General features: G+C 42.7%; 7 protein-coding genes across 9 annotated transcripts; 3 read left to right on the top strand and 4 right to left on the bottom strand.

Annotated features, from left to right (window-relative positions):
* Window positions 1-494: 494 nt before the first annotated feature.
* On the top strand, window positions 495-6,455 carry LOC125767694 (tubulin polymerization-promoting protein homolog). Of its 2 annotated transcripts, none has more exons than XM_049434522.1 (4): window positions 495-626; window positions 5,047-5,326; window positions 5,402-5,587; window positions 5,655-6,455. In XM_049434522.1, exons 2-4 carry the CDS (start codon window positions 5,057-5,059, stop codon window positions 5,835-5,837), a joined length of 639 nt encoding a protein of 212 aa, XP_049290479.1. In that variant the 5' UTR covers window positions 495-626; window positions 5,047-5,056; the 3' UTR covers window positions 5,838-6,455. The 2 variants fall into 2 exon arrangements, with proteins under 2 accessions (XP_049290479.1, XP_049290478.1); XM_049434521.1 differs by lacking the exon at window positions 495-626 and adding an exon at window positions 4,894-4,934.
* Window positions 6,442-8,757, bottom strand: LOC125767643 (transmembrane protein 209). The gene is made up of 5 exons (XM_049434441.1): window positions 8,596-8,757; window positions 7,869-8,498; window positions 7,185-7,794; window positions 6,879-7,112; window positions 6,442-6,797 (listed from the first exon to the last, which is right to left on the bottom strand). Exons 1-5 carry the CDS (start codon window positions 8,604-8,606, stop codon window positions 6,669-6,671), a joined length of 1,614 nt encoding a protein of 537 aa, XP_049290398.1. The 5' UTR covers window positions 8,607-8,757; the 3' UTR covers window positions 6,442-6,668.
* Window positions 8,758-8,982: 225 nt separating this feature from the next.
* Window positions 8,983-9,646, top strand: LOC125767706 (probable prefoldin subunit 4). The gene is made up of 2 exons (XM_049434539.1): window positions 8,983-9,160; window positions 9,230-9,646. Exons 1-2 carry the CDS (start codon window positions 9,116-9,118, stop codon window positions 9,599-9,601), a joined length of 417 nt encoding a protein of 138 aa, XP_049290496.1. The 5' UTR covers window positions 8,983-9,115; the 3' UTR covers window positions 9,602-9,646.
* A 7-nt stretch (window positions 9,647-9,653) lies between these two features.
* On the bottom strand, window positions 9,654-12,447 carry LOC125767616 (DNA repair and recombination protein RAD54B-like). Its single transcript, XM_049434392.1, has one exon. The coding sequence runs from the start codon at window positions 12,305-12,307 to the stop codon at window positions 9,668-9,670; it is 2,640 nt and encodes an 879-aa protein (XP_049290349.1). The 5' UTR covers window positions 12,308-12,447; the 3' UTR covers window positions 9,654-9,667.
* Window positions 12,448-12,562: 115 nt separating this feature from the next.
* On the bottom strand, window positions 12,563-14,527 carry LOC125767661 (eukaryotic translation initiation factor 3 subunit E). Its single transcript, XM_049434467.1, has 3 exons — window positions 14,311-14,527; window positions 13,809-14,078; window positions 12,563-13,730 (listed from the first exon to the last, which is right to left on the bottom strand). The coding sequence occupies exons 1-3, from the start codon at window positions 14,398-14,400 to the stop codon at window positions 12,789-12,791; spliced, it is 1,302 nt and encodes a 433-aa protein (XP_049290424.1). The 5' UTR covers window positions 14,401-14,527; the 3' UTR covers window positions 12,563-12,788.
* A 214-nt stretch (window positions 14,528-14,741) lies between these two features.
* Window positions 14,742-17,262, top strand: LOC125767644 (acetyl-coenzyme A transporter 1). Of its 2 annotated transcripts, none has more exons than XM_049434443.1 (4): window positions 14,742-15,054; window positions 15,220-15,488; window positions 15,693-16,889; window positions 16,954-17,262. In XM_049434443.1, the coding sequence occupies exons 2-4, from the start codon at window positions 15,273-15,275 to the stop codon at window positions 17,137-17,139; spliced, it is 1,599 nt and encodes a 532-aa protein (XP_049290400.1). In that variant the 5' UTR covers window positions 14,742-15,054; window positions 15,220-15,272; the 3' UTR covers window positions 17,140-17,262. The 2 variants fall into 2 exon arrangements, with proteins under 2 accessions (XP_049290400.1, XP_049290399.1); XM_049434442.1 differs by having other exon boundaries at window positions 14,745-15,033.
* A 466-nt stretch (window positions 17,263-17,728) lies between these two features.
* On the bottom strand, window positions 17,729-23,909 carry LOC125767606 (importin-4-like). Its single transcript, XM_049434376.1, has 6 exons — window positions 23,539-23,909; window positions 20,757-23,330; window positions 20,456-20,679; window positions 20,251-20,383; window positions 19,984-20,161; window positions 17,729-19,908 (listed from the first exon to the last, which is right to left on the bottom strand). Exons 1-6 carry the CDS (start codon window positions 23,590-23,592, stop codon window positions 19,784-19,786), a joined length of 3,288 nt encoding a protein of 1,095 aa, XP_049290333.1. The 5' UTR covers window positions 23,593-23,909; the 3' UTR covers window positions 17,729-19,783.
* Window positions 23,910-23,922: the final 13 nt, after the last annotated feature.

A 23,922-nucleotide genomic window follows, 5' to 3' on the forward strand; every position in this document is an offset into this window, starting at 1 on the left:
GATCATGGGAACATAAACCTTCTCCTAAATCTTCTACATTTTCCCATTTACCATGATAACATCATTTACATATCAACAACAGAAGATAATACCCCAAAAAAATTTAACAACATTATGTGTAGTGGTGTACATTTTTGTGGGAAGTGAAAATTGTGCAAATAATATGTATGGTGGTATGGTGTATGTTTTTTTGTTTAGTAATCAGAATGATTAAATTTATTTTATTGTTTATTAGTGCTTGTAAATGAAAGTAAATGCCTAAAATTGGTTTAAAATATTGTGCATACAGTGGAAAGTTTGCTGCACTTGGAATACATTCATTACACACCCGTTTACGTTTACGGCAAGCTGTGCACGTTATCTTCAGCAACCCGAGAGCTAGTATAGCCGCGCGTCGTCTCGCGTATAGTACACGTTCGAACTTTAGTCTCGCGCGCGCGTTGTTGCGGTTAGTGCGTCGGTTGTCTTCTCGTATTGCACGGATAATCGACAACAGAAAAACGCACTTCGTGCTAAATATTTGTGGTGTACAAAATTGTTTCAAAATATACGAAACATTTAAGGTGATACGTTTTCGAATTTGTCGAAAATCTATACATTTTCGTTTGTGCGTCGTAGATCCAAAGGTAAATGAAACCTCAAGTCCGACACCCCGTGTACTGTGATGCTTTGTAAAACGGGAAAGATTCATTGTACGTGCAACAGGATAAGCGTTGGAAGAAAAGCAAGAAATAACCGACGTCATAAGTGGGGTGGCCTTAAACAGCAATGTTTTGAAACCAATCTGCAAGTGAAAATGGTTTGGAAATGTTCCAAAAAAGTGAAAACTCCCACGGCACTACAAATCGCTGGCAGATTCATCTCGCATCCATTTGAGAGCGGGATTCTGCTCTTGATGATGACGTGAGATTGGTGCGAATCCCTTCGCGACACGGTCCTGCCCGTCGCAGATCAATAATTGTTCATGCGCACTATCGTACTTCCGCTGTGCGCGCGGGTACGGGTCGGGCGTGATTTTCGTCCCCAAAAGAATTGCTAAAGCATTGGTTCCCATCCCAAAATCCCCTTCGACAACAGCGGAATGTTGTCCATTCTGCCTTAACTCAGTGTTCCGTTTATGAGAACTACGGTTATGTTAAAGAGTAATGCTACGTAGTGTCCACACACGCAAGCAAAATTCAAATCGCAATTCAAATGCGAACCATGCGTGTGTTCTAGTGCAGTGTAGCGCACGAGTAGTATTCATTTAAATGAATTTTAATCGGACATCAGAAGGATAATAGGAAATACGAACGCAAACCTTTGCCGAGCGGCACCTTCTGTATCCTTCTACGTTTTTTGCTAGATTTCATTCCTTTTTTATGACCACCAACCGGTGGGGGAGCTACATAATCACCCATTCCAGCAAAACACAAGAGCTGACCAACATATCCATAACTGCTTGGTGGTAATCCCACCCCCCAAGGTATACCCATTCGTCCCCTGGCCTTGCATATATCATATCCTTCACCCAACGTCCTGATGACGAGCCTTTGTTTACGTTTAGCCCCAGCATAGGATATGCGCATAAAAAGGGAAAGTGCGCGCCAACAACGGTGGAAGAATGTTTGCTTTTCCGCAATGTGCGCCAAAGGTCAGTTTGAAAGAGAGAGAGCCAAAAATACCACATGGAAAAGCAAAAACCTGGTCTCAGTAGTATTGGTTGGTACCACACATACACACCCATTAGCGGCAATACTTGGTGATCCTTTTTCTTGAGAATTTGTTCTTTATGCAGTAGGATTTTTGTTGCCATTTTCCGGGATGAGTCATACTTGTATTTTTAGTTTTCATACGCTTTTAGGACACGCGCTTTTCCATATTTTGTCCAAAGGTGGAGAAGTGTGTAAGTTGTAGCTTCAGTTAAAAAGTCTCTAAAATCGAATAAAGAATATCTACGGTATTTTAATTAAGTTATTAAGAATTATAAACAAAACTTATACTACATACTAGGTAAATACTACATGTATGTAGTAAGTAAATAAATGTTTTAAATATGTTGATATTTGTTTTTAATATCATTTTCAACAACTTTCAGCTTGTGATTTCTCATAAACTCTTTAAAAATCTAAAATTTAAATGTCCAAATCTGTTGTTAGTGATTAAATTTGAATTTTTGCTTATTTTATGCTGTTGAAAATGATATGATACATATTTACAACATTTAATATCTTACAAACTTTCAACAATTGCAAGCAAATAATTTAAACTATGAATCAATAATTATACATACCTTTTTGAACATTGATTGAAGCAGAACTAACTTTCGTGTTTCCGTATTTGATTAATTACTTGCACTTGTTGAGAATAAATGTAAATTATTGTTAATCCTGGAAACTTTAAACTGGTTGTAATATATTTCCAGATATGATTTGAAATGCAAACAATTAGCTGAATAAATCTTTGTTTTAAAAATATCATTTGATGATCTCATAAAATAGAAACCTAATCGAAACATATGATATTGCCCAGTCTCAACGATGATAACCTTCCACCGAGTCTGTTTCTGTCACTTGACCTACAAAACAATTGTTATCTTCCAATCATCATCGGATGCGAACTTATCGTTCCTTTATTAACCCCTTGTTGAACCTGCCTGGCTAGTAGAACATCCGTCGCCAAATCGGCATCGTTTATCTTTCTTTTTTTTTTTGAAATTTCAACTTTTATTACTCTGGCCCGTGTCTTGCGGATGACACGTATCGCCACCTTTGTAGAATTCCTATTTCTGATATCAGTTTTCTTCCAAAAGCGTGACATCATTTTTGCTGACATTGAGTACACCAACCTGTGGGCCACTGTACCAAAGTGGCATCCAAATACTGAACATTTAGCAACAACAAAAAATGAAACCTTTAAAATATTACCACAAAAAAAACGTTTTGTAGCTTTAATACGCTAGCATGTGTTAATTCTACTAGTATATGATTCACTGACCGGTGCCAGTGTCGAGTAAAAACTCTTGTAATATCCGGCTGAAACTGTCAATCTTTACATTTATCGCATCAAATTTCTCTCGCTAACCACCCCCAAGGATGTTCGAGCTATGACCAACAACCAACCACCACACCGTGTAGTTGATCTCGCATAATTTAGCATCACCATCACCACCCCATGTGCTGACCGACCCTCTGGTCAGCTGGCTGGGTAAAGCGCTGTGAAGTAATATCTAAATTTATATTGTTTGTTTTGGTGACCACGTAAAACGGCGTGCTACTTGAGTACCGGAGGCCAGGGTGAGGGTTTTGGGGAAGTTTTTGGAGACGCATATCACATCAGTACTACCCGGTGCAAAGCATATGGCCACAAACCCCAAAGAGACACAGGGTAGAAGGGTGATAGTGATGATGTAATGAAGTATATGGCCGTTGAATGAGTAGAGCACCGAACTAGCTTCATGGAACGCATCATCCATCACAACAATGGACAAATGGCTCCCCTTCGCAGCGCCGTTGTGCACATATTTGCACCTTCTGCATCTTGGGGTGCTTCTTCCACTCCCACAGTCGGTCGTTTGTATAGTCGTGATAATGTTTACATTATGTCGTTGTTTGCATTTAAATTGTCTTTTTCACATAGCACAAAATATAAGTTTTGAATCTCTGCTTTCAAAATTACCTACTTAAATTATTTAAAACACCATGAGAACGTTCCATGATTAGCAAATAAAAGAAATTGTTTGATGTTGCAACAGTTGAAGTTGAAGTAAAACGTGCGTTTAATTATGTATACCCTCTGGCTATCTACTAAAAAGATTGCGTGTCCGCTAAACTGTTGAGCATCAACATAATCTACATAATAAAATCGATTAGCCGTTTAAATCGGACAAACTAAGACAGGAAAGACTTGTTGTTCCACGAAGGCTTCCGCTGGGCCCGTTCGTTGGTTGGTTACATGTGTAAACATCACTTACACAGCGTGTACTTAAAGGGTGGTGCTAATTAGCCAACATCACCTGGTTAGTCGATTGCAGTGTGTTACACCCAATTTCCGTCACGCTGTGCGACGTACACTCACATCGATCATTCAACATGATCATCAGGGCCGATGCAATTGTTTACACTTGTTGCTTGTTGGCTCATGAATATAATTTTGGACCAACAACTTCCAGGGGTCACGGCGCCTAGTGAAACATGTATCCTAATTATAGTACTCGTACGCGTCACATGATATGTGGTCTATGTGGTTTGGCGTCATTCCATGTGCTCTTCTGTAACTTAAAACGAAGTACTCGTCCGGATAGAATGTTATTGCAGCTCTTTATGAGGTCGTCCGTATGATGGAATATGGTAGCAATTGTGTGCTTTACAAATTAAGCAATTTTTAGTCATTTCTTTGTTATCAGGTTCACAAAAGCTTATAAAACTTTGGCAGGAAGATTAGTTCTCTTCTAGGCAGTTAGTTTTTCTCTGATCAGGGAACGATTATTTGAATGGTGGTTCAGTAGTTGTAGTTCATTTCCATTATTAGTATTCTTGAAGGACGCAAAACTGTCTTTACACAACTACATATTTTTTATCTATCTAATTATGGGCTAATTTTTTATAGCTTAAATTATTGTTCAAATGTTGAATGGAACCGAAACATCAAACAGTAGCGAAACTCTTCAAATAGTTTTAGCAATACAAAAATTATTTAAAAAGAAAAAAACACTCAGTGATATAAGCATATGGCACAGGAAAATGTTAGTTATTTGCAATCGTATCACCGTGGGTGCTAATTAACCTTTCCAGGCGACTACTTGTCGTACTGCGATACGACGGTTTGTGAACAGTACTTGGCGAGCTGCTTGACCGGTAACAGCACAACCATTCATCTTCAACTTCGCCGGTGTATTTTGGCAAACATAAACAAACAAAGTGCGATAAGATGTACACGCATGTCGCAGTTCACCGGTGTGTTGTAAAGGAATTTCTCTCGTTAGGAACATTAGATTATCCTCTCTTTGCTAATAGGAAGAATACACCCTAAAGTAATGGTTTCACCCTTTTGCACGTCTCTTTCAAGCTCCCACAACATGGCGGACGAATCACAACCAAACGGAACAGACGTTGTGGACAAGATGACCGTTGAAGTGGCCGAAATGGCTTTGGATGCAAACGAAACACCGAAGGCAGCAGAGCCGGTAAAGACTGGCGAAAATGAAACGAATGGAGCAGCGGCAAAGCCAGTATCTTCAGCGGCCTTTAAAGAACAGTTTAAGGCATTTTCAAAGTTTGGTGATACCAAATCGGATGGAAAACATCTAACACTTTCGCAGAGTGATAAGTGGATGAAACAAGCGAAGGTGAGTGAACCTTTGCGGTAATAAAAAAAAAAAAAACAAGCGCTTCAACTACAATATCAACACTGACACTTTTAGGTTATTGATAAGAAGATAACAACCACCGATACGGGCATACATTTCAAGAAACTAAAATCGATGAAATTAACCTTGGATGATTATAACAAATTTCTGGAGGATCTTGCAAAAACGAAGAAAGTCGAGCTGGAGGAAATTAAGAACAAAATGGCGAACTGTGGTGCCCCTGGAGTTCATAACGCCACGGTATGTACTATGCCAGACGGCGATTAAAAGTTAAGAAAGATAATGATCCTAACTTTATTCTTTGCAGCCCGGTAAAGCAGCAGACACGGTGGCTCGCCTTACGGACACTTCCAAATATACCGGATCGCACAAGCAACGGTTCGATGAAACCGGCAAGGGCAAGGGTATTGCGGGCCGGAAAGATCTGGTCGACCAGTCCGGATACGTGTCCGGTTATGGGCACAAAAACACATACGACAAGACACATTGAGAGGTAGGAGATGATGGCGATGTGCGCAAGAAACTACTCTAGCTGAAACTGAACTTCTCTAGCTGTGCTTCATACATAACGTAAATGTAGCGTAATTGTGCATTGTGCGTTAGCGTTTAAGTACATGTATTAAACGATCAAAACTCAGAACCAGGCTCGGTACCATTTCACAATGTCTGCAGTGTGCAGGGTAAATCGGTAAAAACAAAAAAAAAACCTTCGTCCCTGTTGTGTAAACATGTATTACATGATCAAAAAGAGAGAGAGAATCACAATCTTACCATCCTAAGCAATTTTTCGTTACACGGTTTGTTATTGAAAGTTGTTTTAGTTACATTTTTGCAAAGTACAGTTGTTTGATGTTTGTGTGATATTCTTACTTTCATCAGCTACATAATGTTATGTCTAGTCCTTAAACGTATATTCATTAGTGTAAGCTAAAAATATTATACGTGCATTTGTATCGAATCGGGCAGCAGGCAGATTGAGAAAATTTCTAAACCAACAAAATCTAATTTAAAACTCGAGTGGTTCTGTGAAAGTCGTTCCAAGTCAGATTGACCATTTTTATCAGTAATATACTGTATCATTTGTAATACACAAGAATCTTTGAATCTATATTCACAATGACCGATTAATATACAACTTGATAACGGTTCATAGTTCGCAAGGAAGAATTTTGCTTTCCTAACAATGTCTTTGTTTTCAGGACTTACCGACGCAGTCCTTTAACTCGTCAAAACAGCGCCGCTGAGAGCTCGTTTCTTAATTGCCATGATTTTCAATAACAGTGCAACAGCATTCTATTACAATCATTTACTTCATGATTGATCAATCATCGATGCAGCAGAGTATATTGATGCCACTTTTGCCGAGATTAATACCCTCCAATGAGCATTCGTGGTGGGTTTTCATATACATTAAAAATTGAATGATGACGTAGAACAAGTTGTTTCGATCCTACAAAAGAAAAGAAAAATATAGTATACCCTTTTTTCATTTACGGAACTAGCCCGATCACGGATGTTGATAACGACTTACGTAGGAACAGCTGTGTATTTTATCATCCGAAACGAAGTTAAACTTGGGCTTCAGTGGATTGGAGCAGAGAATAGCACACTTAGCCTTATTCTTCGCATTTACTTCTGCAAGTGTTTCCTTCGTCGTCTTCTTATCACCTACAACTACGTATCGATTGTAGAATGGGCGACCACCTGGCTGTGGTAGGGGACGCAACTGGCTATCCAAATAGGTACAGAACAGGTGAAAGATAATCTGCAGAAGAAAATGGTGTCATTTTGGTAAATCGATAAATCACGCGTTTTGTTGGAGGAATGGTAGACTTACTGCTGAATCGGTTGGTAAATGTTCGTCCCAGCTAATACCCTTATACGCCGAGCCCGAATTCCATCGATAATCAGCTAAACAACTGCCCTTGGCAAGATCCTTAATACGTTGTACCATATACTCTTGGTTTGTGGACATTTCCAAAAATGGAATAAGCAACGGTAAACGTGGGATGTACAACGAAACTAGCTGTTGATTTTCGGCCGTTTTTTTCAATCGCTCTAAACCGATGCTACCGATCTGGATGTCTGCAAAGCCACGGCTTTTAAAGGCTTGATCGACAATGTGGATTTCCTCCTCAATCCGCTGCAATATCGTGAGCGATATCCACATGCGCAGATTCCCGACGTAGGTGGACAGTTGAGCAGCGGACACCTTCTTTAATCCCTCTGGACTGCCATCGATGAACGCATTATATGGACCAGTCTCGAGCTCCTTTGTTAGCTGTTTGCTCGGTGTTGCAGAAGATGACAGTTGGTACATCGATGTTTTCAACAGGTAGGACAGATCGTTGTAGCGATACCGACCAAAAGAAGAATTCGTGGAATCATCGGAATTGTTCATCATTTGTTCCTTTTGCGATCGGTTGCTCTTATCCATTGTGGTTTCTCTGTAAGAAAGATTACGAATCTTGATCAGAAGAGCGCCGTGCAACCGAATCAACTGCTAAAGCCTGCTGCTTACTGTACGTAGGTTTCCGCGAACAAATCATCCATGATCGTATCACCAGGTGGACCAAGCCTCCGTAGAGCAGGAGAAAATTTCATCGGGCCGGTACTTGCATTCGGTGGCTGGGCTTCAAAGGATACATTCCGATCGTATACCATTGGTGATCGTACCGGCTCTATCTGTGGACTGCCTCGATTAAACATCCAACGTGGAGAAGCAATGGAAAAGCTGTTTTCGTGAAACGATCGCAAAAGCGATGCTGAGACGTTTATCGGCGTATTGTCAGCACTCGCCGACTGTTTCGCTTGCGGTGGCGTAGTGATGAAAGAGCTATCGTTTGCATCGAACTTTAGTATACGACGTTGCTGCTCTGTACCACAAATCGGTTCCGTACTAAACAGGTAGTAAAAGTAGCAAGAATAGTAATACACCATACTGCAGGTCAGCATGGCTGCCGCGAGGTACTCCACATAGTACAGGTTTGAAAACGAGTAGGGACACTTGTTGGAGATGTCGAACAGAACTACAGAAAGCAGCAGTATGTGCACCGTGCCCCATAGTAAGCATTCTTTCGAACGCTTCCTGCTCAAGTTCAGTTCTAGCGTCCGATTCACGATCGGACTGCACTGTGCCGGAGAACTGGGACTGTTTAGAAAAAAAACAGGAGAAGCAGAACCACCAATCATGTACAATTGCTATACGCTACTTTTGCTAATGGCCACCGGCTTAAAATTGTACTTACTTGCTGGACATGCTGTTAAAATGCTTCACGTACGGGGCCACAAACAATAAATGGATATGCGAAAGAGTAGGAATAATACATGCCGGTAGATCGGCAGCTTGTCTAGCCAAATAGTCAAACTTCTTCGTCCCCGGTGGAAAAGCGGGAAAGTACGACACGTCAAAATATCAAGATTGTTATAGAACATAAGCGCACTTTTGAAAGCACAGAAAAAAATTTCATGAAAATGCGTATATGTAATTTAATAATATGCGATTTTTTCTTAATTTGCAAATTTAAGAAAAAAAATACAATTCTCTATGTTTTGTATATCTTTTCCAATTGTGTATTTTTTTTATTTTTTTTTTTAAGAAGAAAATATAATTGTCAAAAGCAAATGTCATAGCAAGCATTAAAAAAAAACATACCACAACAAGAAGCAAACACACGGTCAAATTTCTTCACGATACTTTCCATCTGAGTGCATATTTTTCTCAAGTTGCGCTAGTAAAGAAGTGACTTAAGTAAAAAACATTTCAACATGAGTACCAAAGTAGAAACGAAATCGAAGGGCACTTTTCAGCCGGTAAGGAAGCCGGTTTCCTCACGTTCCAAAAGCATGTGCACTGAGCATCCAGTTTTGTGACCATTTTAGGACTCGGATGTTCACATCACGTTCGAAGACCAGATGAAGATAAATAAATTCGCCAACTACAATGCGAAGGTGGAGGATTTGAAGGAGGAGCTGCGCATCAAACAGAACGAATTGAAAAATCTCGAAGAAGCCGGCGATGAAATTGAACTGCTGGACGATGACGTTCAGATTCCGTTCCTTATGGGCGACGTGTTCCTTTCGCATGATCAGGCCAAAACGCTCGAACTGTTGGCCGAAGCGAAGGAGCGAAAAAAGAAAGAAATCAACAACATTCAGCAGACAAACCGGGATCTGCAGCAAAAGATGGGCGACCTGAAGGGCTATCTGTACGGGCGTTTCGGCAGTAACATTCATTTGGAAAACGACGAATAAATGGATACATGGTGCGGAATGGTAAAAATATGTTAAACAAAACAATTGTCCCAGATTGTGATGCATTTATTTAGCCGCCGATACAATGTTTCGAAACAAAAACACTATGTCGTCGACGCATCGTGATAAACCTAGTTGCTCCAACACACTTTCGGACACTGGCGATCGATGATGTTCCCAGCGCATCAGTTCCTGCATTTTAAGGGCAAATTTTTTTCTACCCCCTTTGCTGTGCTTTCCAGCAGAAGGTCTCAACTGAAAGCGACTTTCCGTTTTGCTTCTTTCGTTTGATAAATCTTCGAAAGAATCACACGCTTCGGATGGCTCTTGATCCCTATCAGGAGCGTTGCCGATGCCGGCACAAGAACACTCGAGTAAACTGTGTGTTAAACAATCGTCTACTGCGTTGGGGTCAATGATGGAGAAAAGATCTTTCAGCTCTTCGTCCGACAGTTTGAGATTACTTAAATTTTGTCTCTGATCCACCACTGTTCCGCTAAGTGAAGTTTTGGAAATTTGTCGTTGAAATATGCGTTCCTCGATGGTGTAGGCGGTCAGCAGCCGGTAGATGAATACCGGTTTCCGCTGTCCATCTCGCCACACGCGTGACATTGCTTGCAGATCGTTTGCGGGATTCCAATCGTTATCGTACAATACCAGCCGAGACGCTCCGATCAGATTCAATCCGGCACCGCCTGCTTTAGCGCTGAGCAGCAGTATGAAACAGTCGGAAGCACCACTGTTGAAAGCGGTCACGATCTTGCACCTATCGGGACCTGCCGTGGAACCATCTAGCCGGCAGTACTTATAATTGTAGTGCTCACACAAACCAGCAATCATGTCCAACGTCTTGCCGTAGTACGATACGATCACAATTTTTTCCTGCATGGCTAGCATCGATTCTAGTAGAGCCTCTACAATGCCTAGTTTCGCTGAGTCGGATGGGCCCATCCGTTGCCAGGGAGGTAACTGTTCCGACAGTAGATGCACCAACGATTCCGGATCACCTTTGCCTTGCACCGACACGAGCGAAGGATGATTGCAGATTTTCTTCAATATCGTTATCAACTGCAGCGGTGAAATCGCATTGGAGGAACTCTTTTCGCTCTCGTAAAATGTTAGCGCGGTGTGGATCAAACCGGTCTGCAGTTCGGACGGATGGCACAAGATTACTACTTCGTGTTTATCGGGTAAATATTGATTGATAACTTCCTGAGTCCTTCGCAACATAAATCGACCGGTTATGGCGTTCAATTCATTTAGTCGCTCAATACCGAGCTCCATCGACTGTGGTAGCACACCGGGCCGTTGCGAGATAATGATGGGTGTTTCATAGCGTGCTTTAAAATCCTGATAAGCTCCAACTATTCCCGGATTGACAAAGTTTATCAGTGAGAAGAACTCTTGCAGATCGTTTTGTATCGGTGTGCCGGTCAGCAGCACGCGCCGCTTGCAGTCTAATTGATTCAACACGCCAAATGCTTTTACGTTACTGTTTTTAAGTCGATGACCCTCGTCGCAAAACATCAAATCGAATCGGACCGATTCCAGCTCACCGATTTGCTTCGACAGCATTTCGTACGATATGATCAGTATCGGAATGTGCGGCGATTGTGCGTATCGTTTGAGTTTGTTGGTCGGTCCAACGATGAATGTAAAGATTCGTTCGTTTCGTAACCATTTGGTAATTTCACGATCCCAGTTTTCCACCAAACTGCTCGGTGTGACGATCAGAATACGCTTGGCCAACGGTTTGCTATACGGACCGGTTTTCATTAGCGTGTACATTAGAGCGATACACTGAAGCGTTTTGCCGAGACCCATTTCATCGGCCAGAATTGCACCGTATCCAGGCGGTTCTAGCATCCTGAATCCGGTCACACACTCGTAAAGAAAGCTGACACCTTCCCGCTGATGTGGACGCAGATGGCGTGTAAGCACGTATGGAACGTGCACTTCAGATACGGGCTCATGGTCTACATTGTGCTTGAACTGGTGTTCGTATGACGGTTTCTTCATAATCAACGGTTCCACAGCATGTTCTTCTACTTTCTCACTTGGTGCAGAATGAATTGATTTATAATTGGCCTTTACTTTAGCTGATGTTTCCCGGGGAAAATTGGATGCACTACTTGTCAATGGCACAGTATCGCGCGGAAGTTTTTTAAATTCTTCCGTATCTGTTTGCTCATTTTGCACTCGTTGCTCCGGTGGTTTAAAACTGGTTATTAAAGGCACCGTCGTACAAATCTTCGAACTGCCTGAAACTGTCGACGGACATGTGGTTTGGTTTTGGCTCCATTTCTCCAACACTTCTACCTCCTTCGAACCAACGACGAGCTGGATTCCTTCCGTTACCTCGTCGATCTTTAACCCACTGGCGGTGGTTATTATTCGTCCGGTTTCATCCTTCAGCACAGCGCTCCTGCCGGATACTTCAAGCGTACCGTCACCTTCCCATGTTTTGTGTTTGCGTGTGCTAATTTTACCCCAAACTACTTTGAAGATGGTTTTTGTATCACTTTCATTGCAGTTTTTCGGTTTCAGAATCGTATTCAAATGATTTTCACGGTCCACTGTTGTTGTCGTTGTTGCTGGAGATCGATCTTGATCTCGATTGGTGCTGGCCGGTTTCTTTGCTGTGTGTAATGCAGAGTTTGCTGATTCGCAGGATCGTTTCATCGATGGCGCACTGCTTCGTCGCATTGTGTACAACGTTTCATCAAAGTAAAATCAACCAACAAACAACACTCCACTTTCGAACCGAAATGCTCTCGGCTGATGCAGAACGAAATGCCGCCATAATTTGACAACTCGATAATATTTGTTGACATTGTGAAGATGAGTTTATTCAAAGGAAGTTGTGTTCCGTACGGGAGCATTATAAATCAAAGAAAATTTCTTTCAAAATGAAATTTATCGAGTACTTTTTTGCGTGCGCCTTTTATTCCAGCTTATTTGTTTATTATTATTGTTCATCTTCATTGATGCCTTGAATGAATGTTTCATGTTTTACGCTGTTCTGTTTTTTTTTGTTTACCGATACAAGTTGTAATTGGTTGTAGATGTTCTATGCTTCTGCTCGAACGTTTATCCTTCGCCCTCACGATACCAAGAATTATTTTTCTATGTCCCTGCGCTAATGCGAAACAGTAGAAACGATGTAAACTTAGCGTTGCCCACGTTGTTAGTAATACTTCCAGTGGCCTTCGCCAGCTTCTTGAGTCTTAGCTTTGTGCTTTCGCTCGACCAACAGGGTCAACGCTTCGGAGCGTACAGAGAGGGAGTCAATTTTTTCCACCAACTGCTGGTATGGCGATAGGGGCTGCGTGCCCATTACCACGTGTCCCAGCTTCGAATCAATTTTAGCATCCAGACGCGCATTACGGATCAAATTCACAATCCAACATTCGGCCTCGTCCGGCTTCATATTCAGCTTGTCTGCCAACATACCAATCGTAATGCACTGATGGATGCGACAGAACGTTTCGAAGATCATCAGACGCGCATTCTCGATAAATTCGGCCAGACACCCGATGATGAAGAAATCGTTCGAAATGACTGTTTGACATTCGTTCAGCTTCTTACGGGCAGCTTCGAAGTCAAAGTTCACGTACAAATGTTCCAGAAACTCGGTGATGGGATCACGGTACGTGTACGACTCCTGCTGGATCACCTTGATCAGATCCTTCAACGCATTGCGGCGACCGCGATTGATGATGACTGCCGTCGCAAGGTAGCGCAGAATATGTGGACACATCGTCTGAATCGCGTTCAGATATTGCGGCTTGTACAGGAACATGTCGATGATCAGATCACGACCTTTCGCATGATTGAAAAACACCAACACACTCCAGTGAATGAGCCAGGCCCGTTGCTGGAGCACTTGAATCGGGGTAAAATTGTAGTTATCGATAAAGTCACGCAGCCGCGTCAAATCCTCCAAAGCCGTAGGCCAGTTGAGCGTCAGAATTTCGACGGCCAGCTTGCCCCACAGTACGCCGAGATAGTTTTTGTCGTTCGGTTCCATTGCCAGCATACACACGTACAGGTACGACAACGAATCGTTATAGTTACCACACTCGTACAGAAACTTGGCCAACTTTTGCGCGCTTAGGATAATATCGTACTAAAAAAAAGACAATGAAGAAAACGTGCATATTTGAAAAGTGTCTGTTTGAAAACAGAAACCTGGCGGGCAACCTACATCCAGTGTCTGCTGCAACGCAAGTATAACCGATTTGTGATCTTTCGATGAATCCGGATTTTTCAGCTCCTCCATACACTTCATCAGCGGACCCACTTCTGTCTGAAGTTCCTTCAACGTTACCAGCACATTTGCACGCCGCTGGTTCATTTCATCCGGCTGATTTTTCTCCTGGGTCAACCGCTCACGAATGTCGTTCGTATAGTCGAGCATGTTCGTTTTATTTAACGTCTCCAGGATGAACTTCAACAGGGACGTCTGATCGAAGACCTGTCGAGTATGTACCGGAAAGATGTAAAAGTGAGGTTATACAACTTTGATGACGAATCGACGGTCATGTACATAGGTAAACAGGAAACTTGGGAACCATTTCTCCTGGCGTACACGGAGGGAATCCGTCTGTAGATCTCTTTTTAGCGATCGCCCTGTTCTGCCCTGTTCACCGCCCCTGTCTTCTTCTTCCCATTCGCCACCTTTTACTTTGCACTACTGTACGACTTACATTTTTTTGTAGCAGAAATTCCAGCAAAGGAAACGTTAAATGACGATCCAAATACTGGCAGTTTTTGCTGGTGAGGTCAAACTTGGCCATGGCTGCGGATTATAGTAGAAACTGTACGTTTTTCGCAGGAAATTTCACTGAAAACTCCTAACTAAAACGGCATGTGGACAAATCGCACGGCTAGTTCTGTGAGAAGAAGAAGAACTATACGCAACGCCAGCACGAAACCGCTTGTCAAATCAGCCCGTGTTGCCAGCTAGAACAAGAAGAAGGAAATTTATTGTTGGCAAAGGAAATAGATTAATTACATAGTGTAAGCATGTGTTTAAAACGATGATTGTTATTATATATTCACTAAAAAATAATTTAAATTGCAACCACAATAATATAAAGATTAAAATTTCAAAATATTGCATTTTCGGCTCAGAACTTGTTCAACCATAAAGCCGTCTGTCTAAACTGTCACCAAAACATCAATTTTGCTTCAAATGACAACAAACAAATAAATTCGCCCTCTCTCTCTCTTCTTGCTTTCCACGTACTATCATCGTGCTTCAACCGAAACATTGCCCGATTTTTATTCCCGAATCTGTTTGAACGCCGATACAGTCTTGACAATGCTGGACATTGTCTGCCCTTCTATTGTGCAGGGAAAATTAGTTAATCTTGATTAATTTAAAGTGTTTGTAACCACTTTCAGTTGCCGGTCAGCTCGACAAGCAGGTACGTGTTCCATCACACCAGGTACATATGGAAGGAGAAGGGAAAACATGTACAACCGATTCAGATTCCTAGTGACGTGTACTTGGCGGACAAGTGAAGAATTCGTTTGCTTCAAGAACTGCTTGTTTGCTAAACAGGCACATGATTGTCGATATGAATTTATCTTCTATTTTTCTCCATTAACAGCCTATCCATTATCCATTGATCGTTTAAAATACGCCAAGGACGTGTAAAGTAAAATGAGCAACCGACGGAAGAAAACAGATCGAGTCGATCGTGAAGCGCTCCTTCTGCCGGTCGACGATGAGGAGAAGCTTGAAAAAAGTGACCTGCGAGGCGATTGGGGCAACATTGCCATACTGTTCTTTCTCTATCTGCTGCAAGGCATTCCAATCGGATTGGCCTCGGCCATACCGATGCTGCTACAGAATCGCGGTGCAAGCTACAAACAGCAGGTGGGTAAATGATGTGAGCAGCAAATAGCACCGATCTCCAGCGAGTTCTTATCGTAGTCAGCTTATCGTGATTGATGTAGAACCATATCTTGCACCAACTATGTGTAATTGATTATGCAAGTTGTACACGTTTCAATTTGCTTTAACATTGGCTGACTTCTCGCTGACATTGTAGCTAAATGGTGTTTTTATTTTATTTTTTAGGCTGAATTCAGTTTCGCTCACTGGCCGTTCAGCTTAAAGTTGCTATGGGCTCCAATAGTAGATTCACTGTTCTGGAAACAATTCGGAAGACGAAAATCATGGCTCATCCCAACACAATATCTGATCGGCATATTTATGCTGATTCTATCGCTGCACGTGAACCGTTGGTTGGGCGCGGAAAATAGCACCAACGATGACCATTCCAAAGTTGAGCACAGCACACTCAACATTCCGCTACTGACGGGCATCTTCTTTATGCTGAACTTTTTGGCCGCTACGCAAGATATTGCTGTAGATGGATGGGCGCTGACGATGCTGAAACGTTGCAACGTTGGACACGCATCGACCTGCAATAGTGTTGGGCAGACGGCCGGTTATTTCCTCGGCTACGTGGCTTTTATGGCACTGGAATCGGCTGAATTTTGCAACAGCTATCTACGCTCCGAACCCGCACCTGAGGGTTTGGTCAATCTATCCGGTTACCTATGGTTCTGGGGTTTAGTGTTTCTGGTTACAACCACACTGGTGGCACTGTGCAAACGCGAACTCGCACCCAGCATCGATCGGGGCCACGAGGAACATTTGGAGCTGGACATAAAGCAAACGTATCGTCTGCTACTCGATATAATCAAGATGAAACCGATTCTGACGCTGGTGGCAATACTGTTAACGGCCAAGGCAGGGTTTGCCGCTTGCGATGCGGTTACTTCACTGAAGCTGATTGATGCCGGTGTCCCGAAGGATAAGTTAGCGTTGCTAGTTGTTCCGCTTGTTCCACTGCAGATAGTTCTACCGCTAGCGATCAGCAAATACACTGCTGGGCCGCGTCCTATGGAAGTATACTTGAAAGCAATCCCATACCGGATAGGGCTAACATTAGCGGCGGCCGGTATCGTTTGGATAACGCCTGCCATCATACGTGATCACCACGTACCGTACTACTACTACATACTCCTGTTAACGAACTACGGTCTGTACCAGATCGCGCTGTACAGCATGTTTGTGGCCGTGATGGCCTTTTTCGCTCGGATAAGCGATCCCGCTGTCGGAGGCACCTATATGACGCTGCTGAACACACTCAGCAACCTTGGTGGCAATTGGCCAACGACTGTCGTTCTGTGGATGGTAGATTATCTCACGTGGAAACGATGCTCGAACGCAACCGACAACGATTGTGCTAATGCAGCACTCAAAGAGGTAAGAAATTGTTACTTCATTGGATATCGTTTTAGTAGTTGATCAATTTTCCTTCCTTTTCCAGACTTGCAGTGCAGCTGGTGGTCAATGTACGATCACGATCGATGGGTATTATGTAGAAATATTTATTTGTCTGCTTTATGGGCTCCTCTGGTACAGATGGGGTAGTGGTAAAATCCGCCAACTACAGGAACTTCCGCTCAAAGCGTGGCGCGTAGCGCGAAGAGTTCAACGTACGCATAGCAGCTAGCAATTAATGCAATTAATATGACAATTCCATTTATCTGTACGTTAGGTAAGCCGATGACACAACCAATTGAAACGAACATGTGGCCGAGTTTGTAGGGAAATATATCGCAGGATGTTTCTTTTTATTATTATTTAAACACAAATCGCCCAAGCGTTATTGCGTGCGGATAGAAAGGAAGAAGGAAAAAGTTTCCCCCTTTTGTACACAATCCCACCTTTGTTTTGTTTTGTAAGAAAAAAAACGCACAAAGTCGTTCGTTCAGGGCAGAGAAGATCGGTAAATGAGTAAGAATGTAAAAAACCTTCAAACACCATAATTATTCTGTATTTGTTGTTTTGTTAGTAGGTATATGCTTTCATTCCCATCTCAATTTGCGCCGTGGATAGATATTTATCATTCATTTGAGACGCGTTATGTTCATGTAGCGAAACGGAAAACTTACACTCCATTATAAAGAAACTCCAACTCTTCTCGTAGAGTTGCGACGTACACTCCATTGTAAAGTGTCGCTTATTTAAAAATGTTTTACAATTTGAAGGTGTGTGTGTGTGCGAGTAGAGAAAATAAACATTTTACCATTAAATGCAAATATGTTGTAATTTTTGTTTCTTTATTGACTTTTTCCATGCCTGCGAAAGTAATTATTGTCATCGCTCAGTTAGGAAGTAATCAAACACTCATCCTAGAACACGACATACTGAGAAGTATAATTTGAAATTAATCATTGTGTTAGTAGTTGTTCATAGATGATAAATAAACAGACACATGTTATAAATATCAGTAAAGCACTGTAACACACTTTTCCACAATGTGTCTGAGATGTTAGTCGCACGCTTTTTGACCATTTTCGTGAACTATTTTTCTCCAGCATCATTTAACTATCCTTTCCATTTCCTGCATTTACTCAGAACAAGAAGAGCTATTTGCTATTTGCTCACGTCGCCTTCTTACTAACATTTTGGGCTTTTGGCTGAAACTACTCACTGCCGATGACTACCATCTTCTTTACCGTTTTTCTACTATTTTCATTCACGAATCCGCCAGTTCTGGCGTTTCCCAAACATGGTGGGAGTATATTATCACATACTAACCATTAAAAAATCAAGCATTACACAACAAGTCTAGTAACGGTTACTTTACTATAGAGAACTACTATTGCAATATTGCAGTTGTATGTAGATGCAGTTGTACCTAGCTGTTTGAGCGTGTAGGCGAATGTATGATGGTGCTATTGTATACAGGTCTGTTTACAGTTCTTTGCGGCTCGCTTAACCTTTGATCGAATTCATTTCGCTTCGACTGTTTTTTTCCTGGCATGGACGTAGCTGATTTATTGGGACCGTGTGCAAGTAAAAAGAACACGACAGACGTTGGGAAGTTCTATCCATACACGTTGAGCGTGATGGTGTTGTAGTGCGCCTTTTCGGGAATTCAAATATTCCCCTGTAAACTATGCTGAGTTATCTTATAGTGTATTTATAAATGCAGATCGTGAGGGGGAGGGGAGGGACACATTTGAGGAATATTATCGTACGCTTAGGTTGTATCACTACATATTATGTTACGAAGTAAGCAAAATTATATAAGACATTTCTGTCTAGCCGAACTGAACATTACGTTCGCAATAATTCATTGAAAAAAATCATGAAACAAAAAGGAACATTCAGTAATGTAGTAAATGACTTATTCGTTTGGTGGTACCGATCCCACCCAACACCCAGCTGCGTTTAGTGCAAACCAATGAACATTCCAATACGCATCTTCTATTAAAAAAAATATCGTCTTGGACGAACTTATATACTATACGTGTGTATGATACGATTGATAGATAAATTGTATAGTTAGTAAAGAAACACAAAACCATGCTGTGTAGCATTTACCCTTCGCCTCGCGCAAGGGAAAATCGTTTTTGCATAAGGAACTTGCCCGAACATGAACGACCGAGATGTATAACATAGGAAACTTTATAAGACAAAAGGAACCCAACAAATGCTTGTACAAATCGTTTTTGCACATGTATGAAGTATAAAAAAATTAAAATATAATTTAAGCAACATGCTAGTGTTATGGCGTAACACACTTCAAAACGTCGGTTAGTTTACTATCTTCTGTGGGTTTAATTGCAACAATTTACTAGACGGATTAGTTTAACGGCGGTTCTGTCCTTCTGTACGATTGAAGCTTCTATAGGTGTTTTAATGAGTGATTCATGTTGATAGTTCAAGTCTTTGTATACTAGGCCACGCGAAAACATCGTCTCGATATAGGGGGCAAAGATAACCAAAAATTTTCATTACGAAAGTGGGAGAGCAAACCACAGCCTTAATTTCGCATGAGCCGTTTACCCATCACATTTATGCAGTTTTTGTTTGGATGGCTTTATCTAATGCTCGTTACATCATTCTATTCTGCTTTACTCGCTTTCCTTTCCTACCGAAAACACGATTCGTTTAATCAATCCTATTTCAGACGAAATCATGCTCGCAACGAAGAAAAACTGCGACTTCCTCGTACTATTGCTTTCGTTCTACTGATTCTCCATTTTTTACTTGTTAATATCTCGCTTCATGCATGTATTATGCAATAGATATGGATTGATGTAAGTTACGAACAGTTTGCGCATAAAATGCGGCTTCGCTAACTTCTACTGCAGCGAAAGCGTTTGCACAAATTCTGCAACCTCAGCGCTGCTGCGGATCACCTCGCTGAACTTGTCCGGGAAGTCTTTGCTGATTTGCTTGACCAGATTATGAACCAACTCACGACATTCTGCAACAGATAAAGCATTTTGTAAGAAATTTATAGGAGCTCTCAGGAATCTATAAGAACCTTTATCTTACTTACCTTCCGTGTCGTGTTCCTTCTTATAAAGCACCTGTAAACCTACAACCAGAACACGGCACAAAGCCGGAACTAAGTTTTCATCACCCTGTCGGTACAGCAGATCAAGGCACTGGAACACGGCCAGATTTTCGGTGAAATCTTCACGCAAAGGAAGATATTCCACAAACACGGGGAGCACCTACAAAAGATTTAAACCATGTTTCAATGAATAAGCCGAATTGTCGCAAACCAACACAGCGAAGTAAAAATAATGCAACAGGTACGAACACTTTTGAGCGGAACCAGACTGCAATTGGTGATGATGAGTCGAGCTAGAGCACCGCAAAGATTGTCCAACGTGCCGGCATGTTGTTCTTTGGATACGAGCTGTGAGAGAGCTGCCATAATTTGTGGATAGTGGCTGGAAGGAAAAACACGCAACATGGTAAGGCAACACAAATGGAATGTAAATGGAATAGCGCCTTGAACCTACCCGAAAGTGCATTCCTTTCCGTGCTTGACCATCTCTCCCAGTCCGTAAACCGTGTTGCTGCGTACCTCATTGTTACGATCCTGCACGCCAGACAGAAAGATTGGCAACAGTGAATCGATCCAGTTACGCGTGTACTCTTTCAGCCCCTCAAAACATTCCGCTAGCACACCAATCGCAAAGGCACGCTGCGAGTCGCTGGATTCGTCCTTTTGCTTCGATTTTTCCTAATGTGCAAACCAATCGTAAAGCGAAGATTTTCAATTAATCATTATGTATGTTCAATGCTGTGTGCGCTACTTACAATTTTCTGTATGAAATATGGCCACACCCGTCCAAAGTAAACGGCAAATTCTTCCGCCTGTAGGGCGCGACCAAACTTGGGCAGGATGTCACCAGCTGATTCGAGAATGGCCTCATCATATTCGCTCTCTTCCTGCTCTTCGTCGACCGGTTCATCGAACTGGCAGGCCACTTTCCCATTCAACACGTCCACAATGCAATTAAATACGGCATCCTTCTGTCCATCTGCTTGGAATGTGGCTGCCCCGACTTCCTGCAGAATGTCACTAAACCCATCCAACGCCGACATGACCACCGTGCGCTCTTCATCGGTACGAATGATTTCGCTTAGCTTCGGTACCAAAATTAAGATCGTTTGATGCACTCCTTCCATGTTGCCCAACTGATGTAGCGCAACCACAAACTGCTTCACCGCATCGATCGACGCCTTCCGAATGTCCTCGTTTGGGTGATTCAATAGCTTGTAAATTTCTTCGAAAGCTGTCTGAATGAAGGGAGCAAAAGCTGGCCCCGTATGTTCCGCGAATTCCATCAGTGCTAGGATGGCTTCCTCTTTTTCATCCATGTATGCATTCTCGATACTATAACCTGCGATGTCTTCTTCGTCCTCTTCTTCGTCGTCGACGGAATTCTCTATATCGAACTCTTCGTCCTCATCGTCACCATCGCCGGAACCGTTTGTACCTCCACCGTTTGGCAGAATGGGCATGTCATCTCCGGCACCATCTTTGAAGGTCGGTACGATTCCTTCCGAACTACGCACACTTTCCAGCATCGTCTCGACGATCTTGTTTAACGATCCCGACATATCCTCCTTAACCGATGATGCCATCGAGGCGAACAGATTATAACAACTGCGACGGAGATCCGGATCGTTTGATTCATCCATCATTGTTAAACCCATGTTAAGTGTATCCACAGCCAGGGGAAGGAAATTATCCCGTCCAATCGTTCGTACCAATGCCGCAAACGTGTCTATTGCCTGTGGGCGCAATGTGCAAATGTCTTCCTCATCTGTTTTCACCAAATACAGCTTCAAACAATCGATCAATCTCGGAAAGTATGGCAACATGTGCTCTTTCGCCGCGCTTGCCGTCGCAGCAATTGTTGTTAGCGAAAGTTCACGCAGATGGACACTGTTGCGGGAATCCAACGACTCAAAGAGACGCTCCATCAACATCGGCAAATATGGTGTCACCTGATCTTCCAAATTTTCGCACGTCGTCTCTAGGGCGTAGAACACCCGATCGATGTGTGGTGGTTCCTTACCACCGGAACGGATCTGCAGGCACAGTTGTTGCAGAAATTCGAACAAAATTGGCAAAATTTCATCCGCATGTTGCGAAATTTCTGGCTGCAAATGCTCAGAGAACTGCCCAAGCGCAAACAGTGCAGCATTACGAATCATTACGTTCTCATCGGTGATGCCACGTTTAATCACATCTACCAGTACTCGCAAATATTTACTACAAATGTGTTCGGAGCAACCCTCGGCAATGACTGCGATGGAAAGATAGGCGGCTTTCTTTGGCAGCGGGTCATTACCGGCAAGAGCCGGTTCGAGTAATGCCATCAGCGGTGGAAACAGCTGTTTCGGTGGAATGTGCAATGCGAGCACATCGAGTGATTGAGTGGCACAGGTGCTGGGTGTTGAGACCTCGTTGCTACCGAAATATTCCTCATCCTCATCTTCCACTTCCGGCGCCACACTCATCAGTGCAAACAGGGCATTCACGATCGGTTCCACGAGCTTCTGTTTGATGATCATTTTTTTCTTCAATCGTACCAACCATCCGATGAAGGTGATAGTTTTCACTCGTACCGAATCGTCCAGCTGTATGTTACCGGCCAACTGCAAGCAGAAGTCGATCAGCAGCTTCATATGCGGTGAAAGCGTGCGCGATGATTCTTCGGCTAGATTTTCCAATATGTCGAACGCTTCGATAAACTTGTACGAATCCTGCTCGGCGAATGCGCCCAGAGCTTTCAGCACGTACGGTATTGAGTCTTGGTAGGTCTGTTCTATCTCTTGCCGACCCGGAATGAACGGGACCAGGTGGGACATGCCAAGCAAAATGTTGTAGATAACAGGCGTAGCCATATTGCCACCAGCTTCCGTTGCCATCAGTGCCGTGGAGAAAAGCTGGCAAACCATCTCAATGTGCGGCATGAATTGGTCCGGAGCCACATCGGTCAATGTGGCAAATACGGACGAACCAAGTTCGCTTAGCTTCGGATCGCTCGAGCTGGTGCTTTCGAACATAAACTTTAATACCTCGCCCATCCAGCCGTCCTCTTTTTCGGCCTCATGCTTCACTAGCACACCGACGAATCCGGTAATTGCATTTCTTACGGATTTTTCCGATTCGTTCACGATAGCCTCCAGCATACCTTTCTTGATGAGGGCTTGAGTTTCGGCCGGTACTTCTCGCCACGCACGCAGTTTACCCAGTTGTTTTTTCAACAGCATTGCAGCGTACTGCCGCACCTGAGCGTCGGTATTGGTGACACATATTTCGCAGAGCTGTGGAATCGTTTCCGGTTTCTTGAAAGCTTCCTTTAGATCAGCAGATGCCTACGGCAGGGGAGAAAAGAATAATAATTTATATGGAAAAATACTGGGATACCACATCAACCGTAGAGGAAGTTTCTCGATACAGGAAATTCAATCATCTGTATGCTAAAATGTCTCTGTGCAACGGAAGCCACGGGTTGCTATATTAATCATACACGTACGTTTCTTAGGCGACTCATGCATCAACAATTCGTTTATCAATACTTACTTGTTGGATCAACTCGTTGTCCGCCACGAGAAGGTTTTTAATAATGTGTTCCATTTTGATCTGAATTTCACCGGGACAAGTTCAGGTGGTGCTATTCACTTTAAAGGCCGGGAAAAACTTCGCACGGATACCCCTTTCTTTGTTTTATCGCTGTTCCGTATTCGCTGCTATACACAGTATATGTAATCCAGCTAAATGAATACAACAAAGGAACCCTTGGCACAGCACGTTTTCTCACCAAATGCAATACTTTGTTCAATGGTAGCTTCGATCACCAGCGTGCCAGAATCTGCGTGTTTCAGAAACGGCAAATATATGCACACTTCTTTCAGCGAGCGCAAAGATCATGCAGAGGACTGAACTTTTTACGGATTGCTTTAACCT

Source organism: Anopheles funestus, chromosome 3RL (assembly GCF_943734845.2).
Source record: "Anopheles funestus chromosome 3RL, idAnoFuneDA-416_04, whole genome shotgun sequence".
NCBI classification, from domain to species: domain Eukaryota; kingdom Metazoa; phylum Arthropoda; class Insecta; order Diptera; family Culicidae; genus Anopheles; species Anopheles funestus.

Coding starts and splice junctions, on each gene's coding strand:
- LOC125767616 (XM_049434392.1), bottom strand. CDS start 12,307: ATGCGACGAAGCAGTGCGCCATCGATGAAACGATCCTGCGAATCAGCA.
- LOC125767706 (XM_049434539.1), top strand. CDS start 9,116: ATGAGTACCAAAGTAGAAACGAAATCGAAGGGCACTTTTCAGCCG. Junction 9,161..9,229: donor CGAAGGGCACTTTTCAGCCG/GTAAGGAAGCCG, acceptor TGACCATTTTAG/GACTCGGATGTTCACATCAC.
- LOC125767694 (XM_049434521.1), top strand. CDS start 4,909: ATGTACACGCATGTCGCAGTTCACCG. Junction 4,935..5,046: donor ACGCATGTCGCAGTTCACCG/GTGTGTTGTAAA, acceptor GTCTCTTTCAAG/CTCCCACAACATGGCGGACG. Junction 5,588..5,654: donor CTGGAGTTCATAACGCCACG/GTATGTACTATG, acceptor TATTCTTTGCAG/CCCGGTAAAGCAGCAGACAC.
- LOC125767643 (XM_049434441.1), bottom strand. Junction 7,795..7,868: donor TTCGCGGAAACCTACGTACA/GTAAGCAGCAGG, acceptor TCTTTCTTACAG/AGAAACCACAATGGATAAGA. Junction 7,113..7,184: donor ATTTACCAACCGATTCAGCA/GTAAGTCTACCA, acceptor TTTCTTCTGCAG/ATTATCTTTCACCTGTTCTG.
- LOC125767606 (XM_049434376.1), bottom strand. CDS start 23,592: ATGGAACACATTATTAAAAACCTTCTCGTGGCGGACAACGAGTTGATC. Junction 20,680..20,756: donor CATATTTCATACAGAAAATT/GTAAGTAGCGCA, acceptor TTTGCACATTAG/GAAAAATCGAAGCAAAAGGA. Junction 20,162..20,250: donor GTCTGGTTCCGCTCAAAAGT/GTTCGTACCTGT, acceptor AATCTTTTGTAG/GTGCTCCCCGTGTTTGTGGA.
- LOC125767644 (XM_049434443.1), top strand. CDS start 15,273: ATGAGCAACCGACGGAAGAAAACAGATCGAGTCGATCGTGAAGCGCTC. Junction 15,489..15,692: donor GTGCAAGCTACAAACAGCAG/GTGGGTAAATGA, acceptor TTTATTTTTTAG/GCTGAATTCAGTTTCGCTCA. Junction 16,890..16,953: donor CTAATGCAGCACTCAAAGAG/GTAAGAAATTGT, acceptor TTCCTTTTCCAG/ACTTGCAGTGCAGCTGGTGG.
- LOC125767661 (XM_049434467.1), bottom strand. CDS start 14,400: ATGGCCAAGTTTGACCTCACCAGCAAAAACTGCCAGTATTTGGATCGT. Junction 14,079..14,310: donor AATTTCTGCTACAAAAAAAT/GTAAGTCGTACA, acceptor CATACTCGACAG/GTCTTCGATCAGACGTCCCT. Junction 13,731..13,808: donor CGTTGCAGCAGACACTGGAT/GTAGGTTGCCCG, acceptor TCTTTTTTTTAG/TACGATATTATCCTAAGCGC.